The sequence below is a fragment of the Anopheles arabiensis genome, chromosome 3 (genome assembly GCF_016920715.1).
Source record: "Anopheles arabiensis isolate DONGOLA chromosome 3, AaraD3, whole genome shotgun sequence".
NCBI classification, from domain to species: domain Eukaryota; kingdom Metazoa; phylum Arthropoda; class Insecta; order Diptera; family Culicidae; genus Anopheles; species Anopheles arabiensis.
In genome coordinates, this window is record NC_053518.1 from 57,569,609 (window position 1) to 57,588,647 (window position 19,039).

At 41.2% G+C, this 19,039-nt stretch overlaps 4 protein-coding genes and 1 long non-coding RNA gene across 11 annotated transcripts; 3 read left to right on the plus strand and 2 right to left on the minus strand.

Moving 5' to 3' along the window:
- Nucleotides 1–319: 319 nt before the first annotated feature.
- Nucleotides 320–1,737, minus strand: LOC120904946 (acyl carrier protein, mitochondrial). 3 transcript variants are annotated; one of them, XM_040315477.1, is made up of 5 exons: nt 1,473–1,737; nt 1,383–1,388; nt 1,079–1,204; nt 800–887; nt 320–723 (listed from the first exon to the last, which is right to left on the minus strand). In XM_040315477.1, exons 1-5 carry the CDS (start codon nt 1,635–1,637, stop codon nt 632–634), a joined length of 477 nt encoding a protein of 158 aa, XP_040171411.1. In that variant the 5' UTR covers nt 1,638–1,737; the 3' UTR covers nt 320–631. The 3 variants fall into 3 exon arrangements, with proteins under 3 accessions (XP_040171411.1, XP_040171413.1, XP_040171412.1); XM_040315479.1 differs by lacking the exon at nt 1,079–1,204 and having other exon boundaries at nt 1,278–1,388; XM_040315478.1 differs by lacking the exon at nt 1,383–1,388 and having other exon boundaries at nt 1,473–1,736.
- A 1,937-nt stretch (nt 1,738–3,674) lies between these two features.
- On the minus strand, nt 3,675–8,569 carry LOC120902512 (SPRY domain-containing SOCS box protein 3). Of its 4 annotated transcripts, XM_040311327.1 has the most exons (4): nt 7,652–7,693; nt 7,512–7,558; nt 7,056–7,412; nt 3,675–4,833 (listed from the first exon to the last, which is right to left on the minus strand). In XM_040311327.1, the coding sequence occupies exons 3-4, from the start codon at nt 7,398–7,400 to the stop codon at nt 4,096–4,098; spliced, it is 1,083 nt and encodes a 360-aa protein (XP_040167261.1). In that variant the 5' UTR covers nt 7,401–7,412; nt 7,512–7,558; nt 7,652–7,693; the 3' UTR covers nt 3,675–4,095. The 4 variants fall into 4 exon arrangements, with proteins under 4 accessions (XP_040167261.1, XP_040167259.1, XP_040167260.1 ...); XM_040311325.1 differs by lacking the exons at nt 7,512–7,558; nt 7,652–7,693 and adding an exon at nt 8,468–8,569; XM_040311326.1 differs by lacking the exons at nt 7,512–7,558; nt 7,652–7,693 and adding an exon at nt 7,891–8,378.
- LOC120902514 lies at nt 4,833–5,882 on the plus strand. The gene is made up of 2 exons (XR_005739425.1): nt 4,833–5,570; nt 5,655–5,882. It is a non-coding gene; the product is annotated as an uncharacterized LOC120902514 (long non-coding RNA).
- On the plus strand, nt 6,270–7,021 carry LOC120902513. Its single transcript, XM_040311328.1, has 2 exons — nt 6,270–6,421; nt 6,512–7,021. Exons 1-2 carry the CDS (start codon nt 6,415–6,417, stop codon nt 6,931–6,933), a joined length of 429 nt encoding a protein of 142 aa, XP_040167262.1. The 5' UTR covers nt 6,270–6,414; the 3' UTR covers nt 6,934–7,021.
- Nucleotides 8,570–9,791: 1,222 nt separating the features above from the next.
- Nucleotides 9,792–15,392, plus strand: LOC120902997. 2 transcript variants are annotated; one of them, XM_040312149.1, is made up of 5 exons: nt 9,792–9,927; nt 12,902–13,654; nt 13,981–14,161; nt 14,256–14,414; nt 14,489–15,392. In XM_040312149.1, exons 2-5 carry the CDS (start codon nt 13,077–13,079, stop codon nt 14,702–14,704), a joined length of 1,134 nt encoding a protein of 377 aa, XP_040168083.1. In that variant the 5' UTR covers nt 9,792–9,927; nt 12,902–13,076; the 3' UTR covers nt 14,705–15,392. The 2 variants fall into 2 exon arrangements, with proteins under 2 accessions (XP_040168083.1, XP_040168082.1); XM_040312148.1 differs by lacking the exon at nt 9,792–9,927 and adding an exon at nt 9,939–11,328.
- Nucleotides 15,393–19,039: the final 3,647 nt, after the last annotated feature.

The window sequence follows — 19,039 nt, forward strand, 5'->3', positions numbered from 1 at the left end:
CAGTTCTCTCGCTACAATCCCGGGTTGCCAAACATAATTTTCTCAACTTATCGCGTGGATGCATTGTTGTAAGCAAATGTTAATAAATACGAAATATTGCAAGTCACAATAATGCTAAAAAAGCGAATCATAATCAAAGATGTTGGTATTTTTTACAGATTTTTTACCAATGTCGTATTAATAAACTGCGTTCTTAATAAAAACACATTTGCTATCACATATTTACAACATTTTGTTTCGGTCCTTATCGTTTTCAGTTCTTTCATGTACCCCAAGGGTTCAAGTAAATACTATTCGGGCTTTGCGAAAAATCAACATGTTTTAACAGGAGCGACGAAATAGCAGATACATTTTATTGGTATTAATGGTATTCATCTATTTTTTTTGCTCTTTTGCAACACGGAGTAGCTGTGTACCCTAATTTATAGGTTTGTTGTTATGTTCCATGTGCAGATGTTTGTGCCTTCCAATGCATATTTACCGGCATCTCTTCTTGCTTACAGCACGCTTTCGTCGTAGGTGACCATCAATAGTATCTGTTTACAACATTCATCATCAATTTCTCACACTAGGATCTACAGCATCTGCCAGATACAGAGTTTTTACAGTTTGAGTCCTGCTTATGAAAACCTTATTCATAAATATCTTCCTTGTCGGCGATATACTGGACAATGTCGGCAGGTCTGAAAAGCTTTTCCGCATCGCCGTCAGGAATTTCAAATCCTTAAATCAAGAACGAAACATCCACATGACACATTACAGTTGAACGGCCAGCATTACAAAGGTTTGGTTTGCTTACCGAATTCGTCTTCCATGGCCATTATCACCTCGACATGATCCAGCGAATCGAGCCCGAGGTCATTGATGAAGTGCGACTCCAGTGTAAGCTGGGAGGGATAACAACATTAGACAAAAGATAGATATGGTTTAGGATTAAAAAAAATGCATTGCTTCGGTACGCCACGGTACAGCAAAAACAATCGCTGGCAACGAGAGGTGCTAGATTGCTGGTTGTCATATTGCTTGGAAACTAACAATTTTCAATAACAGAAAAAGGCCAAGCAGCATCAACACCTACCTTTTCGGGATTGACTTTGTCGTACAGCTTGAGCACCAGCAGGACACGCTCTTTGATCAGCTGAAGCGTTAGCGGTTCCTTAGCACTGTAATTTCTGACTATCTCTAGTTGCCATCGACCATTTTGCTGTGGACGCGCGGGAAGGGTGGGGGAGAGAGAAAAAGAAAAACAAATGCTATCAAATCACTTGAATTCGCACCTTATCCGCTGTAACTTTATCGTAAGCGCCAACAACTTTCAGCACACGCTGTTTGATCTCATCTACTTTCGGCTTGGTGGCAAAGAATCTGTGTACGCTCCATACTTTTGGCTACGGGCGAAGGAGTATCGGAAAATTGTGTTACATAAATGGGGGCTCCGGCACGAACCAGACAAATAACACAGGGTTTCTAACCTCAAAGGGGGACAGCAGTGCGGAGGCCGGGGCTGTCAAAAACTTCTCATTACACCTATCCCGCCGGGCGACCGTGGCCGACGACACCGAGCGTAAAAACACGCAACGGAGCAGGGACGTATTGCGGCAAGCCAGGCCGCGTACACTATTCACCAACGATGCCATATTCTGGTACGGTTTCTGCGATTCCGGATGGCAGTATTAAAACTCGCGAAAACTTCGCCTCCTGCTCGCACGTCGGAGAACGAGATAGTGATGCGATGCGATGAGATTTGTTCGCCTAGAAAATTGGAAACACAGAAATATTGATTTGACATTAAAACATCGCCAGACTGGAGCGTTTATTACGGTAGAGCCTGTTCTTCAAAATCGTCAACAAGCTATCTTGGAATAGATTTTCTTGAAAAATGTGATCCATCCGATAGCAAAACTAGAAACAATTGCGGAATACCTAATGTATTTAACGATCAAATGCTTCTCAGTGGTTTATAGTTGAAGCACGTGAGTTAATTACCTCTTTTATGAACATTATGAACATAATTCAAATTTTTCTTTTAAAAACGTTTATACACATGTTACACCATCAACAAATTGTACAGGCGGTCCCCGAGATACACGGTACCTCTAATACGCGGATTCGGAGATACGCGGTTTTCTAAATTTGACAATTCTTTGAGCAAATTGTACTGATTTGACACATCAATTTTAAATTGCCAAATAATTTCCGTTTTTAACGAATGATAAAAACTATTTCAAAAGGTTTAAAACTGTTATATTTAGTCAGAATCATATCAACTAATTCATAAAGTAACTATAACCTCCCCCTGCTTGCAAAATTACACGAACATTACTGATATTTTAGCTGGAAACCACGAGATTCGACTTACGCGGAAATTCGAGATACGCGGTATTTTGTGGCCGTTTTCGGTCCGCATTAACCGTGTATCTCGGGGACCGCCTGTATGTCTTTTTTATATGAAGAAATGTTCAGTTATTATCAGCATATGTTGTCCAGAATTATCTGTTCGAAAAGATTGATCTTTTGAGGCTTCGTATGAAGATCAATGGTATTTTACCGAGAATTTTTTTTTTTGCCGGTTTCGAGGACTTTAATTAATTTTTTTGGCTAATATGTGCAGCGTAAATATTGATTTTTTCATTGATATAATTTTTTATCTCTCCATCTCTTTTGATTCCACTTTTTATCGCGTCTCCAAACAGTTAATCAGTAAGAAAAAAATGATGCTATAAGCAATTTATAATTAATAAGATCATCTCACCCAAGAACACATCATTAGTATCACATTTTAGTGCACTAATGAATTGCTCAAGCGTACACATTTTCTTTCTTATTTGTTTTTACCTAAAACATATTGGAATAATTCTGTTCCCAGCCTACAAGTGGCAGCAATTGGCGGAGGAAACTCGCGTTCATGAGCAATCCAGAAAAACGCGCAAGAAACACCCGTCAACATATACCATACTTGTTCCTTACACCATATACGACACTTTTGCTGTTTTATTTTAATAGTGTAATATTAAACTATTACTTTAAATAAAATAAGAGCTTTGATTGCCTTTGTGATAATTACAATCAATGAAATGCTCAATGTTTACCGATCGTGATCTTGATTTTACCGCACCGAAAAACACAACATAAAGGAACATAAATGATATAACTCGTTATGCGAGATTTTATTAGTTATGAGAGATTTTTGATTTGCTTGTTATGCGAACAACTCGTCATGAGGGGTTCCACTGTACTCATCATATTTAAAATGTTATCGATAATTCTCATTAGTAAAATTATAGAGATTCTATTCATCGAATTGAATTCCACTATATTGAATGAATTTCCACTATACCCTAATACAACCGTTTATTATTAACTCATATTTGTATTTTTATTATTCTTCGTATTTATATTTTATAGTGAAATTCAATGTGTATGTGTGTTAATTCATGTTCAATTACTTTAGAGGCACTCTGAATAATTATATTATTATCATGCGTTTGTATTATGACGATTCCTTATTTTGAGACGCTCTCCAAGGTCTCACATCCGTGGTGTCGGCCTAAGCCTACCCTGGGGGCCTTGACTTGATTCAGCAGTTGTACTAAATAAGAAGAAAAATTGTATGTTTCTTTTCTTTATTAGGGAGCAACATTTCAAAAACCTCGTAATACATAAACAGTTATATGTTAAGGTTTATCAATCGTGAAAATCAAAGTCTTTATTAATTCATAAGGAAGTACACGATAAATCTGCAAAATAAATGCTAGACGAAACTTAAGATAACGAGCATGAACGAGCATCCAACTCTGTTTATGAACATACGTATCATACGCTAGCCGTATATCATGAAGTACTTGGGTTTAATTGTAAAAAAAGATTATGACTTCGAGGAAAATCCACAAGTAGGAAAAAATGAACATAGCTAACATAAAAAAAATTACTTACTTCGTCAGCAACATTTTGATCCCAATTTTGGGTTAATTTATGATTATCCTTACGATGGTAACAACTGTAGTGGTAAAATGATTGAAATGGATGGCACTGGTTCAGTACACACGGCCGCAGTATACTGGTTACCAGTATACTGGCAGTAAAAATAGTATTTATCTAAATAATCACAGCCAGCTCATCATCCTCACTATTAGACTCAGTAGAAATGAAGCGGTGGTTGTGTGATTTTGATGATCTCGTGGTTTCTTCGTTGAGATCCTCGCGCTTCATTAGGCTATCGTAGATTTGCGATTCCGAATTGATTTCCTGTCCTTTGGAATCGTTACCATCGGCCGAATCGGTTGAGTTGAAGAGTTTCAGCTTTTTACCACACAGTACCGCTTCGTCGGCCAGATGTAAATTGTTAAGTGCGAAGTCCTCTGTCCGGTTAGGCTCTTTAAATTGCAAGAACCATAGCTCTTGTGCGATCTTCTTCAGCCCTGGTATAGCATTTACCTGTGCGAGGAGCTTTGGGTATTTACAAATCACCTTCATGCAATTAAACCTCAGATTATCTTCGAAAGAGGCAGCATTTATAAGCTTAACGGACGATTTGGCGGACGTTGATGAAACCATCGGATATATTTCTATTCCGTCTTCTCTCGGAATGCCCGAATACGCTCTGCCAAGCGAACGTCGGTTAAGAAAATATTCCAATGTACCACGAAACATGTCCACGTAGATACCAATGATGCGGCCACGGCTGAACTTCTTTCCATAATACTTCAGTTGGCCATTGTGCTGTGCCAACCCGCGATAGGAATAGCCCCACGATTGGTCGTCGATCCCTAGCACACTGGTGAATGAAAACTGATGCCGAAGTAAATCCACCTTATCAGTGCCAATGCCAAACATCTAAAAATGAATTGAATCAGAGAAATATTATTATTCGAGTTAATTGGTAGAGCGAAAGGAAGGGAAAAATATGCCTAAGCTAAATTTTAAACCACTCAGTCTCGATATTATTTGCTTGAGAATATTCCTTTATCAGTAATAACATAACAATCGATACTTACGCATACTACAAGTTTACCTTTCCATTCCCGACTAGCAGTTACTATCTCGCTACTACAGAACAGTCGTAATCGCTCAGATTCGAGCGTCAGAGCCAATAAAACGATTAATCGAGACTGGGTTGCGGTTCCCGACTTTAATCATGTTTTGATAAAATTCGTGCCGGAAATCGTTCGTCTAGGCTTCAGCTGACGCAAGGAAGTCTTATCCATTCGGCTTAATCAATGTTCTACAACTTGTCCGACAAACATTTACTTATTGCTTTTCGAAGCCAACAGTCACGAGTTATAGGCATAGTGAAATTTGCTATTTTAAAATGGCTGGTGCAATCAATACACACTCAACTGTCGCAATATTATTTCTATTTGTTTCGCTTTCTGCCCTTCTGCCCTTCGCTGCAGAGGCAGCTCGGTGTGATGGACTTCCGGGCGGAACCTTGCTGATTCATGAAAGTTTTGCAGACTGTAATCGGTACATTGCCTGCCAACATGACACCGATCACGAGTGGTACTGTCCTACTGGGGAATTTTTCAATCCACGTAACCTACAATGTGAAGCCACCTGTCCAACGGGAAGAGGTAATTTCAACATGCTGCACAAATTATTACGAATAGCATAGCATAATATCTTGATTCTTGTTGCCCGTTACATTTTACTTGCAGAAACCTTATGGTGTGCTGGAGTGCCGGATGGTGCATTCATTCGCGTACCACCGACGCAGGCTCCTAATTGTCAACAATACTACACGTGTTTTGGAGGAAACATGTTCTTGAACACATGTCCCCAAGGGTTTTTCTTCTCCCAACTGCTCCAGGCATGTACTTTTAGCCAAGATGATTGCTAATATTGTCTAATATAACAATAAAGTTACTACACACTCGGATAACATGGCATAATTGTGTTGAAGCTTTTTTAGGGTGGCATAAGTAAGTAAATAGAAAATGGGCAAATATCTTACGAAAAGGAGAATAGTAAATTCCTTCAAGAATTATGCATGTTTTCACGCTTAAAAAATAAACACTAAAATTTAAAAAAAATGGAAAAAGAGGTTTAACAGAGGACTGATAAGAATAAGTTGCGTTTTGAAAGATCGGAATGCTAGTTTTGAAGAAGTTTTTACGAATTTGTATCAACGTTGTATTGATCATTTACAAGGTTAATCAATTATCAAATATTTTCAACGAACTGGTGGTATATTATTTTTATCACCAGACATACCAAAACTACCTCATGGCGTATTTATTTTAACGATTCCCGACAATATCTCAAGGGCAATAAAGGGATTTTCTTTTTCACAATCATTATTGAACCAGATTTGATAAAATACAGACGATAAGCGTCTGGCAACGTAGAGACGCAATTAAACACGTCTGGTGATTGCGTTCCATAATAGTACGTGTATTACCTAGTAGGTGAGCAGTAATGAAAGGTAGGTTGTCTTTGAGGTCTTACTCTAGGATATTATTTACACTACGATCTGTCTTTAATGCGTGTTACAATTCCAACCTACAATTCCCAGGGCTCTTGTTGATCGTCGTAGCAGTCATCCTGCTTGCCACGGGGACTAAAGCCTTCTTCTGCGATGGCATACCGGCAGGAATGAGACTACGGTTCCCATTGCCGGAAATATGCAACGAATACATTTCCTGCCATCATGGCACCGAACACGAGTGGCGTTGTCCAGTGGGTCGCTTCTTTAGCCAACGTGCCCAGCGCTGTGTGGACGCGTGCGATCCTACCGAAACGATCAATATTTGCGCCGGACTGATCAATAATATACTGCTACGACCACCGCTGTCGGAGTTTCCCTTCAGCTGTCGGCGCCACTATCAGTGCATTGGCGGAAACATGGTTTCGCGAGAGTGTCCGCCCGGAACGTTCTTCTCGCAGCTTGCCCAAGGATGTGGTTCAGTTAGGGAAGAATTTTGCATCCCAGATTAATAGATAGTGCCCCGATCGCTGTCGTTTCGTTCAAACAATGGCGATATATGTGCTTACAATAAAACTTAAATGTTACCACTGCTATAAAGTTATTAGTTGCATTAGTTAACAAGGAAACTTACGATGTCTGTCCCGGATAGGGGTGAAAGAATTTTCAGCTCCCAGTAATGGTGTCGCCCTCGGTATAATGGTTCATTACCACGGACTATGGTAGTTCCTTGGCTGTACACTGGGTGAAAAATCACTTCCGCACCAGATACCACCGTTTCGAATGTTAATGCTTTATCCCATATCCAGTCTAGCCTTCTCGATGTATCTTCTCCGCAGCTGCACGGCAGCATTTTCTTCGTCGAATGTTTCCATCGGGTTTCATTGGGATACTCGCAGTTGCAGAACGGGACCGACCAGTTATCGGTGCAGCTCGTTCGTAGGAAATTGGCATTTTTGCTTCGTTGAGCAACGTTCATTTCGCTGGCCACCTGCGGGAGAATAATAAAAATTAATAGAAAAGTGGAATGAAATAAACACATGCAAGCAACGATAGCACTACTGTTCAACACAATAGATATTTTTCATACATAATATGGTCGGTTGTTTTGTATAGTATTGGATGCACTATGTTCCACTACAAGCCAAGTTGAAAAAGTAGAATAGAACGTATCATAAAGAAAAAAAAGAACTAATTCTGTGATAATAAAAATCAAACGAAGTGAACTACCGGCAAAGAACCGCACGGAATATAGTGACGCATTCCTGGTAATAACACGTTCCAGTTAAATGCAAAATCAAGGCACTTGCAATATACCGTAATACAGAATTTCTAGCCGGTAAATTGTATAGAAATAAAACTAAGATTCTTGAACCAACATTAGCAAATTTGTTCACAGAAACTGTGTGGCGTACGGACGTAAACAATCTGTTGTACGTCAAATGGATTGATGACACACTCACACATACATAGATTCTCGTTTGACAGCTTTCTTGTTAGGCAGAATACAGCAATCAGCCGTTAGCAAGTTTTCCTTTTTTTTATTTACACTTCTCAAAGAAACGGTTCTGTAGCGTGCATGCGTTCCGCGCGTGGAAATCTGAGGTAATCACTTGTGTATGTATGAAATGTTTCTGTTTTTTTTTGTTGTACAATCCAGCCATCAGCTCAACTAAATTTTACACCAAAAACGTTAAAACGCCAACTATCATATAGCAGTAAAGTGCATGCTTCTCACGTAAAGACAGGCAGAAAAAAGCACTTAAGTTTCGGTTAAACTTGAAGCACTCAGTTTCAATTAAATTCCATCGTTCCATCGTTCTATTCTGTTAATCTGCATTATTTTTTTCTTTCAACTGTGTGTGTTGTCCTTGAAAGATTTAATAGCTTATACAGTTTAAAATCTCGAATCCACTATGTCATTGGTACTGCAGCTCAAATTGGCTGTGTACACACTGATAAGATTGCACTTGCTGTACCGGTGGCGTTGAGATCGGAAACCAACAAATGTCCCAGAGATTAAAGTTCGCACTTGATGCTACGTACTTCCATTGTACTCGTCCGCTGATGCTACCGCTGGAGAATGACACTGAATACTAGGACGCACGATGCCTCATGATGACTGTATATATATATAAAATTATCTCGCCGCCACTCATCAATAGCACACGCCGGCCGTCACCCAGAACCGGGAAGCTACCCATCCCTTACAGTACATTAGTTTGGTATAGTAAACACGTGCACTTTCTTATGCAAGCTCATTATAAGCGTCCGAAGGATTATGTGCTGAGATGGTTAACGTGAACGGATGGTTTGGTTCCATTGCTTATCAGTAGAACATTGGCCCATTTGAATTAAGTTTGCACCGGAAAAGGTCGCAAAGGGATGATGATAACCTGTCCTTCATGGTCAGCTGACGGACTGAAATAAAAAATATATATATATATATATATACAAAAAAACATATGGGAATTTAGCTAGTAATTATTCCCACGCAAATATTTTGAATTTTTCCACTTGTTTTACAGATAGCATATTGAGCAGGTTTGAACTTTGGGCACACTGTGAAATATTTGTATTAAAAAGGCATACAAATGTCGGACAGACAAGCCATTAAAGCCGATTGAAGTCTATAGATTTTAAGAGGCTGGGGTCACCAAACTTTTCAGTTAGCGGACCGCATTGCTTTGCAAATAACGTTTTTGAGGGCCATTTAACGTTACTGTAAGTAAATGCGAGCATTGAAATCTAGTTTTTGAAACTAGATAAAACTTAAACTAAAAACTTAACAACAATAACAATGGTTCTAACCGGGGAAAGGTGACTGGGCCGTACTGCTAAAACTGGTGCTTAAGAGCTAACAGGAAGCTTAGTGTGGTTAAATGCAAAAGCAACCTAACTGCTACAAAATAAGTTCCTTTCATTCATCTACACATTTCGTAGAGATATAACTTTCACCAAAAAGGGTGTAAGCGTACCTTAATCAACCGAGATGGCAGAAAAAGTCAATGGATGAAAAATTATTGCAATACACCCCATGGTGGTGCTTGCCTGGTGCTAATAATGAGTACGGATAGCTAGCTGCTGTAAGAAGTATCCAAAAATAAATACGCGAATAGACGCGAATCATCCACGCCTTACTCAACGCCAAGGTGTGCGCAAAACATCAACATACCGATCGGTCATTTTCGGATGCCGACTGGAAGGTCCAATGTTTTTCCGGCCGGATGAAATGTGGCACTAAATTTCTCTGGGTATGGTGAGCTGTGAGAGTGAGAGAATTTACTCGCTGGAGCTGGGAAATCCGCTCTAGATTTGCTCCCAACACATTTTGTTTTGTCAGTGTTCGGTCGTTTGCTTGCAAAATGGCCCTATGCTACGGTCCGGATCGGAGTCGGGTCGGGCATGAATGCGTAGACTCAGGAAGAAAATATATTTATTGATGGTAAAGTTAAAAAGTTATGAAAAAAGTGTAAAAACAAACTTCGTGCAAGAACATAAAACAGGTGATGGTAATAGGCATAACAAAATTCTGAATTACTGCTCAATAATGTACAGCTTGCAATAGAGCACTCTGTGTAGGTGGATATTTCCAATGAACTGTGAAAACAATATCGGTTTCGACATGATACAGCTGTTGTGCGTGTGTGTGTTTATCTGTTTGATAAAACAATGAGCATGTTATCCTTTTTTAATGATTCCTCCCCTGAAGGGGATGTTTGGGGGATATTTATGCACGAGGAAGAAATAAGAGCGAGCGCGAGAGGAGATACGCATCGATAGAGAGCAGTTTCTATTGCCCAAGAGCGCATGATGGAGAGCAACGGCCAGTATACGGTGAGAGTTGTTGTAGAAAATGAAAAAGGAAACAAACCCCAGCCAGTATGTGTTCCCGCCCCAGCCAAAGTGTCTGGGTCCGTTCGGCGTAGTACTGAGGTGATAGTGTTGCCGTGCGAAAGTACCCTCATCGGAGGATAGATAGACTGGGAAAAATCTTTCAGCAGCTACTGCTGCCAGGTGGAAAATTATCTTCCATCGAAGAATGATGCTAGCGTGCCATTTTTACTGCTCTCCGCAAATTTGAGAACGGAAGTAGCTCATACACCAGTGACCATATTGCTGCAAACAGTGTTTTCCTACGCCGTGCTAGAGCCGTGCAAACGGTTGCATATTAGGGATTCCGTGCTTGGCGTAAAAGAGAAATGATTCCGCCCTCATCTCGGCTAGTGTGACCTAAGAACTTTTATGCATGGTGAAAAGTTATCGTGTTGATGTGGAATGAAGGTGGCGAGTTGTGGTATAATGGTGAAATGCTGCCATCATTCCGTTGTTGGCACAGTGGAGGATTTAAGTTAACCTCAGTTTTTATAAGCTAATATAAATTAGTTAAAATCTGGTTCGTGTGCCACACTATGCAGTTGGAAACACTCTAACAACCATTCGCTTGTGTCTCTCTAAAAGGGTAAATGAAAAAAGGGTAAACCCTTCACACTCATCTTGTTTGTGAAGATAAAACTAAAGAGAGTGCGAAATGACGCTTAAAAAAGATGTATTGTGTAGTGCACTAATAAAACAATTTATATGGAACGTATTCGTGGTGCAATTGCCTCGTGAGAAAATGGTAACCCGAGCGTAGCGCCACTACACCAATATTGCGGATGCATGTTTAACGCGTTGACTGTATGTGTGTATGTGGTATGTGGTGATATGAGATGGCCGTTAAAGGACATTGCGATGCTGTTGCTTCCCTCAACGCTTCTGTACGTCAAATGAGAGCAGTCGCGGGTGGTAGTGGTCTCACTGTTTCAATCCGGCTAGGTGGAAATGCAGATTTCAGGTTAAAAAGTTATCACCGTCAACATTTTCAACGTTTTATCATCTGAAAGGCGTGCATCACAACGTTGAAGGTATGGATACTTCCTGTAGGAAAATGTCACCTCAATCAGAACAACCGGGCTTCTTTGATGTAATGCATCGTCGCTTCCTCGATGGGGTATGCGTGGGATGAAAAACATACAAATACATAAAACTGCACACATAAGCCAAGCGTTATACGAAAAACTGCATATGTGGCTAAAGAAAAGGGATTCTACAACCCAATGGGTTTTTTTCAACTCGACAGGCTGAGAGGATTAGTTGAGAGCGTGGAGATAATGATATGTACGGAGCAAGAAAGAAGATATGGGTGAAGATGCAAAAAAAACGTCGTCATATCGAACGATTCTGATAGTGTGTCCTGACAAAACTAAAATCAAAGACATGAATAACTAAAATACTTGCACTCACACACTAACAAGGAATGAGCAAAGGCACGGTACGGATAGCCTTCCTGCACCACAAACCATGTAGGCAACAGATGAAGAGAGAAACTCTTAACAGTAATCCTCATCGCAATGCATTAAATGAAGGGCAGCGGAAGTGAGCTCTGACCTGAAGTGATGAAGATGTTTGGAATGTTCACAAGTATAATGAAGAGTCTTGAATTTACATGTTGTTTCCGTTAATGAGTGCACTTTTGCGTCCAAACTACTTGTCATTTAATAACAGAAAAGAAAGCATTGCTAATCATCTGCAAAGAGGAACATATTTAAGGAGAATAAATAGTAGAGGGTTAACAAAAAAAGCGATTCATTTTGTATAATTGACCAGCCCTGGTAGAAGCCAAATTTTCAGAAATAAAATGTAAAGCGTAAAGCAAAGCGTTAAGAAACAGATGTATTTAAGTATCTTTATCTGAAAATGAACGAAAATTGCGCCAATAATCAGTGGTTGTACATCGTACCGAATATTCTTAATAGTGTTGAAGCCAAGTATAGATCAGTGTTTTGAAGATGAAAAGTATGCGTGAGAACAGCTGGTGAAAATATATGCATTTGCCAACCGTCAGCTGTCGGTCCTAACTAAATTAGGGCATTGATTATTGATCGTCCCTTGTGTCAACCGGATGGAGGCTGCATGCAAACACTGTACTGGACTTTCAATGAAGCTTTTTGCAGCTGCAAGCGGTTGAGAAAGAAAGAAAGAAAGAGAGATAGAGAGAGAAAGAATAAAAGATAGATATATACAGAGAGAGAGAGAGAGAGATAGGGAATGATTCAATTTCAGTAACTTCATTATTTATTCAGTTTTTGTACTGTCAAGCGCCCGGCAAAATTGATATTGACACGCAGAAAAGGCAGAGCGTATTTGTAGAATTTAAGCTTGCATTTTAAGGAGGAATCGGGGCTTAAATATTTTTGTTCATAAAATTTAAAGCAATGGAAAATGTATATTAACATATCTTCTTTGATTTAATTTTTGAGGCTGTAATTTTGACAGTCTAAATGCTTTTGAGATTGTAGATAGTGTACAGGAACATAATAAATGAAGTAATTGACCGTGTCGTCGAAACAATTTGCTGCATTATTGCACTATTTAAAGTAAACCGTTTAATGTTTAGTTAAATCTTTTCTCGTACCTTACCCTAAACTTTATTTGTAGACCAATCGAAATAAGTTAACATGTGATTCCTGCTCAACCGAATAAGATTAACGGACAATCGATCAACAACTACTAGACGGTGCCATATATTGCTAGATTGCAGATGTCTGATCTGCGTTGTTCTTGAATTTAGAAGAGTGCAACACTTCAATAGAAGCGGTGGCTGCGAGAGGAGATGCATTTTTGGATTGATAAACGATCGCAAGCGTGTGGTTTCGGCAGAGCCCGAGTGGCAGCATCTTTGTCCAGTGGTGGTGGTCTGGGCTTTGGCCACCCGCGACGTGTGCCCCGGAAATCAATGGTCACCCCAATACATCGGTTTCAAACGGTTGACTGCAGCCGGCCTCACTTTCATCGCCAGCAGCAGTCGCAACAGCAGCAGCATCAATCGCAAACGAATCCGTCTATCCCAGGAGCCCATCATTCGTCCACACAAAGCCAACAGTCGACAGCTCATCAGCACCAGCCGCCACAGCTACAGCATCAGTCGCAAACAAATCAACAACATCATCATCACCATCCACATCATCCGCACCACAATCAAGCTTCTGCGCAGCAGCAATCGCAAGCGAGTAATCTACAGCAGCAACAGGTACATCAGGTGCAGCTGCACATCAGTGGTCAGTATAATCCCCAGAGCAGCATTTTGCCTGCGCCATCGCCTTATCCACAGTCGAGTCCAAATTTACAGCAGAGCTCATCACCGAATGCTCTGAACTACCACGTACCTGTGTCGATGAACCATATATATAGGTGAGCATTAAATCTTTCAATACAATCATCTGTTGAAATGAAAGCATGATACATACAACGACAGAATTTTGAAGTATGAAAGATTACTTTAAAGAATCCATCGAGCATTATTTTGAACATTTTACTATCCCATATAAATGGATTAAAAGAAGCAAGAAATCTGGTGAATTTATTACATAGTAAAAATAAATGAAAAGTAATGTTTGTGTTCAACTATCATATTGTACAATGTTATCGTTTTAATTGTAGCGCAATATAAGTTTAATGTGCATTAATTGCATTAAGAAAGGTTTACGGCTTATTCCCTTGCTATCTCAACTTTGTAGTGCATCAACACAATCGTCTGGAGCTGAAATCGAGGGAATCAGCAATGCTGTACAGCAAGCACAACCGCACGTGGGACACGATGCACAACTGTTGCCGGCACATCTCAAATGTGGTATGTGGGCATCGTTAGCTTTAGCCACTGTATTTGTAGCTGGAGCAAAGTTTTATTTCGACCATCAGGTAGGTACTTCTGCCGTTAGAAATTTGGAAGCCATTGCTTTACCCAGCCCAATATAATTAATTCTCCCGTCCACTTTTAACTTTGGTCTCACAGGGCACCGGCTTAGAGGTATTAATTTTCTGTGCATTTTCGGCGACATTCTTTTTGGCGGCTTGTACCGTGTCGCTCTGGAGACGTCCACGGGACATCCAAATCTCTGGCAACAATGTGATATCGGAAACGATTTCGAACGCAGAACAAAGCTCACTACAGGTGGGCATCTAATATTACCGTTGGCTCGTTTCATAGTTTCAGCCTAATTTTGTTGGTTATGCTTTTATTTTTAGAATCCAGAGTTTCTGAGCAGCAATCCTTCGCCCCTGCTTAATGGTACTGCCGGAAGTGGGCCGTTGGGTGGATTGGTCCCAGGAAATATCCAACAGGCTTCATTAGCAAGCATAGTCGCTCCACCGCCACCGTATCATATAGCGATACTCCTGCCCGATAACTCGAAGGATGCGGAGGAAACTCCTCCTCCTTCCTACGATAAAATAATTATTTAATATTAATTTTTGGGCATCGGAGATCCGCATTGAAAGTGCCATTGTGTAATCCTTCAATGTCTTTGGTGGTATTCAAAAGGCAACTGATTTATTCTATATTCAGTGTACGTAAAACGTAGCTGGAAATTAGTGGGAAAGACAGGTGCAATACTCAACTCGACGCGTGTAGTTATTGCTTGTGTAGCATTAGAGTACGGCTATTTTTTACTTTTAAAAATTAAAAGACAATGAAGCGAAGCTATAAATAGGACAGCTGGGATAAGTAGGAGAACGTTAGTGGCATCACCATTCAAATCGTGACACATGATAATTTCATGGAAAAGCTATTCAAATAACGATACTGATTATTTATAAATATAGTTATGTATCATAGGACACATTCAACAATTACTTGTAAAGTTTTGCGATTATTCAAAGCCTAACAATCGTAACGCTAGTAAGGGTACAGACAAAAAATAAGGTGAAGATGCTGATATTTTTGACACGAATAACGTAGAATGCAGACACTTTGAGCAAATTGAGAACAGTGCTCCGATATGTCTAGCTGTAGCGTGTATTATTTATATAATTACAATTATATAGCAAACGGGAAACAAAAGTATTAAGCGATATTATCTTTATTTATACTGAAGATTGATCGTACCGTATGTTTTAATAAAACTTTACCGACGTAAACAGCGGTCACGTATGTTTTTTATTTCACTGCAAGTATGAAACAAATGGTGAAAGAGCTTCCTCGATCACTGATAAACACTCTTCAGGAAAGAAAATTTGCTTCCAATTTATACTTTACTTTCAATTGAACTGTCTATGGCAACTCCAATGAAGCAATGTAGTCATTTCCGGTAGCTGATATCGACGACCAAAATATTGAAAAATTGACTTAATCAGCATAGTATTATTGGAATAATCACAAATATTATTTTCAATGTTGGAATGATATCTGGCAGGACGCATTTATGAAAGCGGTATTCTGATTAACACAATCAGTGTTTTAATGACATCTTGTGCGAATAAGTAAAAGTGACACCTCCAAAAGGACGCCTCCACGCCATCTTGCACCCTTAATTTGGGCCTACCACGCCTCCTCTGTCCTTGTGGACGGCCTAAAAAGACTTTACGGGCTGGGTCGTCCGTTTCCATGCGTACAACATGGCCAGCCCACCGGAGCCTGGCGAGCTTGATACGTTGTACGACAGTGAGGTCGCCGTACATCTCGTATAGCTCGTCATTATAGCGGCTCCTCCATTGTCCTTCCACACATACAGGGCCAAGTATCCTTCTGAGCATCTTCCTCTCGAACGCGGCTAAGAGGGTTTCGTCAGATTTGGACAGTGTCCATGTCTCAGAGGCGTATGTGAGTACTGGTACTATATAGGTACTATATAGTCCCAGCTTCGTCCGTCGCAACAGGTTCTTTGAGGTGAACTGCTTTTTCAGGCTGTAGAATGACCGGTTGGCAGCCAGCATCCTTGCGCGCAGCTCAGCTTCCATGCTATTGTCGTTGCTTACCTTTGACCCAAGATAGGTGAATTCTGGGACGACTTCAAACGTGCGTTCACCTATCTGTACATCACGCCTACGTAAATTCTGATTACAGTGGAGCGCCGTTTATCCGGGTACCTTTTATCCGGCTTTCCGTTTATCCGTGCTGTTAAGAAATGATAGTTCAATACAAAGGTGACATTGCGTTATGAAAAGGATATTTAAAAAAGCGTTTATAAGAGCACATTATCATAACACAAAACACTATAATTCATGGCAAATTTCAAATATTCTCATGGGAAAAACATGAAGTTAATAAAAACTGGGTTATTTTTATCAAAAAATTGGAATTTTTTATAGAATAAATCAGAAATTGGTGATAAAATATATCATTTGACTCATTATCCGTGTTATTCGCTTATCCGGTCGAGGTCAAGTCCCGAGAAGCCCGGATTAACGGCGCTCCACTTATTGGTAGGCCCGCTGATGTTGCCACCATCAGTTTGGTCTTTGCCTCGTTTATCTGTAATCCGAGGCTCTCTGCCGCTTGCTCGATCCCTTGGTAGGCTTCTGCTACATAGGAGAGCCGCAGACCAATGATGTCTATATCATCAGCGTATGCCAGGATCTGGGTTGACTTATAGAAGATGGTTCCCGTAGTCTCCACCCTCGAGTCGCGGATGGCCCTCTCTAGTGCCAGGTTGAATAGGAGACAGGCAAGCCCGTCTCCCTGGCGCAGACCTTTGGTGGTAGCAAAAGGTCCTGAGAGTTTTCCATCCACCCTCACCTGGCATGTGACGTTGGTCATAGTCATTCTAACTAGCCTTATCAGTTTGGCCGAAATTCCAAATGAGCTCATAGCGTCGTACAGTTTTACCCTGGCTATGCTATCATATGCGGCTTTAAAGTCTATGAAGAGATGGTATGTGTCGTGTCTGTATTCAGCCATCTTCTCCAAGATCTGCCGCATGGTGAAGATCTGATCAGTGGTTGATTTTCCGTTTCGGAATCCTCTTTGATAGTTTCCGACTATCTCTTCGACGTGCGGGACAAGGTGATCCTGAAGGATCAGGGAGAATATTTTATAGGCGGTATTCAACACCGTAATACCCCTGTAGTTGTTGCAGTCCAACCTATCTCCCTTCTTGTATATGGGATAGATGATGCCGAGATTCCAATCACAAGGCATTGATTCGCTATCCCACACCTCAGTAACAATTTGATGAATCTCATTTTCTAGTCGTGCACCTCCATTCTTGACCAGTTCGGCTGCAATTCCATCGGTTCCGGGTGCCTTGTTATTTTTCAGCCGACGGATAGCCTTTCGTGTTTCTTCTATGCTAGGTGGCAGTAGCATGACACTATCTGCTAGTGGTGCTTCTAGCTGTTCGCTAAACTGGTCATTGAGTAATTCATCAAAGTACTGAGCCCACCGCGAGAGGTCCTCTGGCTGGTTACTGACCAGATGTCCATCCTTGTTGCGACAGCAGGTAACCTTAGGTACAACGTTGTTTCGGTGACCTGCTATCCCTAGGTAAAATTTTCGTGTCGGTCCGTACGCCTCTCTGGTTTGCTCTACCAAAGCATGCTTCTTGGAGCGGTGAACTCGTTTCTCTTCGTGTCTAAGCCGTGAGTATTCCTCTGCGCATACCCGCGTTCTATGCCGTTGCTGCATCGCTCGGTATGCAGTATTCTTACGTTCGGTCACTTGTCTGCATTCATCGTCGAACCAGCCAGATTTGGTGTTGCCACGACGTGGTGGGAGTATATTTCTTTACTGTTTATTATTTTTGTTTTTAGAGCGTTCCACCTCTCGTAGTTTCATAACTGTTTTCTGGTAGTAGAGATTCGTCTAAAGCGGCTTTGAATTCCTGTTGGACAGTAATGTCCCTTAGAGAGTCTGTGTTGAGCCGAGGCTGCGTGTTTTCTCCGCCCCCAATGGCGCGGGGGCGGGCGATTCTACAACGTATCACTAAGCCAACCAAGTAATGATCGGAATCGATATTGGCTCCTCGATATGTTCTGACATTTAACAGGCTCTACTGTCGTCGGCGGAATATTAACACGTGGTCGATCTGGTTGAAGGATTCTCCACGCGGGTGCGCCTATGTAATCTTGTGGATTTTCTTGCGCGCAAATTTGGTACTTCCAACAACCAGATTGTTCGCTGCGGCGAACTGGACCAATCTACTATCATTATCATTACTGTGCTCATGCAGACTGTGACAGCCAGTGTATTGGCGGTATATTGGCTCCCTACCGACTTTTGCGTTGAAGTCCCCCAGGATAATTATGAGATCATGCCTGGGGCACGCATCTATGGTTCTAGCGAGGCGGCCGTAAAACAGGTCCTTCTCCTCTTCCTCTTTCTCTTCGGTAGGGGCGTGACCGTTTATGAGGCTTATATTAAAGAATTTGCCTCGCATGCGCAGGGTGCATAGCCTATCATTTATAGCCTTGAAATCCATGATTGCGGGTTTCAACCGGGGGCCTACAGCGAAACCCGTTCCGAGCACGCGGTGGCGGTCGTGGCAGCTGTAATATATGTCGTAGCAATGCTTACCACGCCTGTTCTGCACACCGTTCCCTAGCCACCGAATCTCTTGTAGAGCTACGAGGTCCATGCTCAGTGTGGCTAGGGCATCATCAAGTTTTTTCAAGGCTTCGACTTCGCTTAGAGTGCGTACGTTCCATGAGCCCATTTTAAGAGTAGTCCTGGGGCATTGCGTAGGGTCGGTATCGTTGGTTCCGTTTCGATGATTCCTGGTGCTTTCCGTAGTCTATAAATCGATGGGACTGGGTGACTGTCCCCGCGCCCACGTGACCGTTTTGTTTAGCGTCGGGACCCCC

Bases quoted from the DNA above. Each gene is read 5' to 3' on its own strand.
- LOC120902997 (XM_040312149.1), top strand. From the start codon at position 13,077: ATGCATTTTTGGATTGATAAACGATCGCAAGCGTGTGGTTTCGGCAGA. The intron at 14,162-14,255 runs GTAGGTACTTCT...TTGGTCTCACAG, and splicing joins AGTTTTATTTCGACCATCAG to GGCACCGGCTTAGAGGTATT. The intron at 14,415-14,488 runs GTGGGCATCTAA...TTTTATTTTTAG, and splicing joins CAGAACAAAGCTCACTACAG to AATCCAGAGTTTCTGAGCAG.
- LOC120904946 (XM_040315477.1), bottom strand. From the start codon at position 1,637: ATGGCATCGTTGGTGAATAGTGTACGCGGCCTGGCTTGCCGCAATACG. The intron at 888-1,078 runs GTAGGTGTTGAT...TATCCCTCCCAG, and splicing joins ACAAAGTCAATCCCGAAAAG to CTTACACTGGAGTCGCACTT. The intron at 724-799 runs GTAAGCAAACCA...TCTTGATTTAAG, and splicing joins GGCCATGGAAGACGAATTCG to GATTTGAAATTCCTGACGGC.
- LOC120902512 (XM_040311324.1), bottom strand. From the start codon at position 7,684: ATGCGTCACTATATTCCGTGCGGTTCTTTGCCG. The intron at 7,413-7,651 runs GTAGTTCACTTC...ATTCTCCCGCAG, and splicing joins TTCCGTGCGGTTCTTTGCCG to GTGGCCAGCGAAATGAACGT. The intron at 4,834-7,055 runs GTAAGTTTCCTT...ATTCATTTTTAG, and splicing joins CCCTATCCGGGACAGACATC to ATGTTTGGCATTGGCACTGA.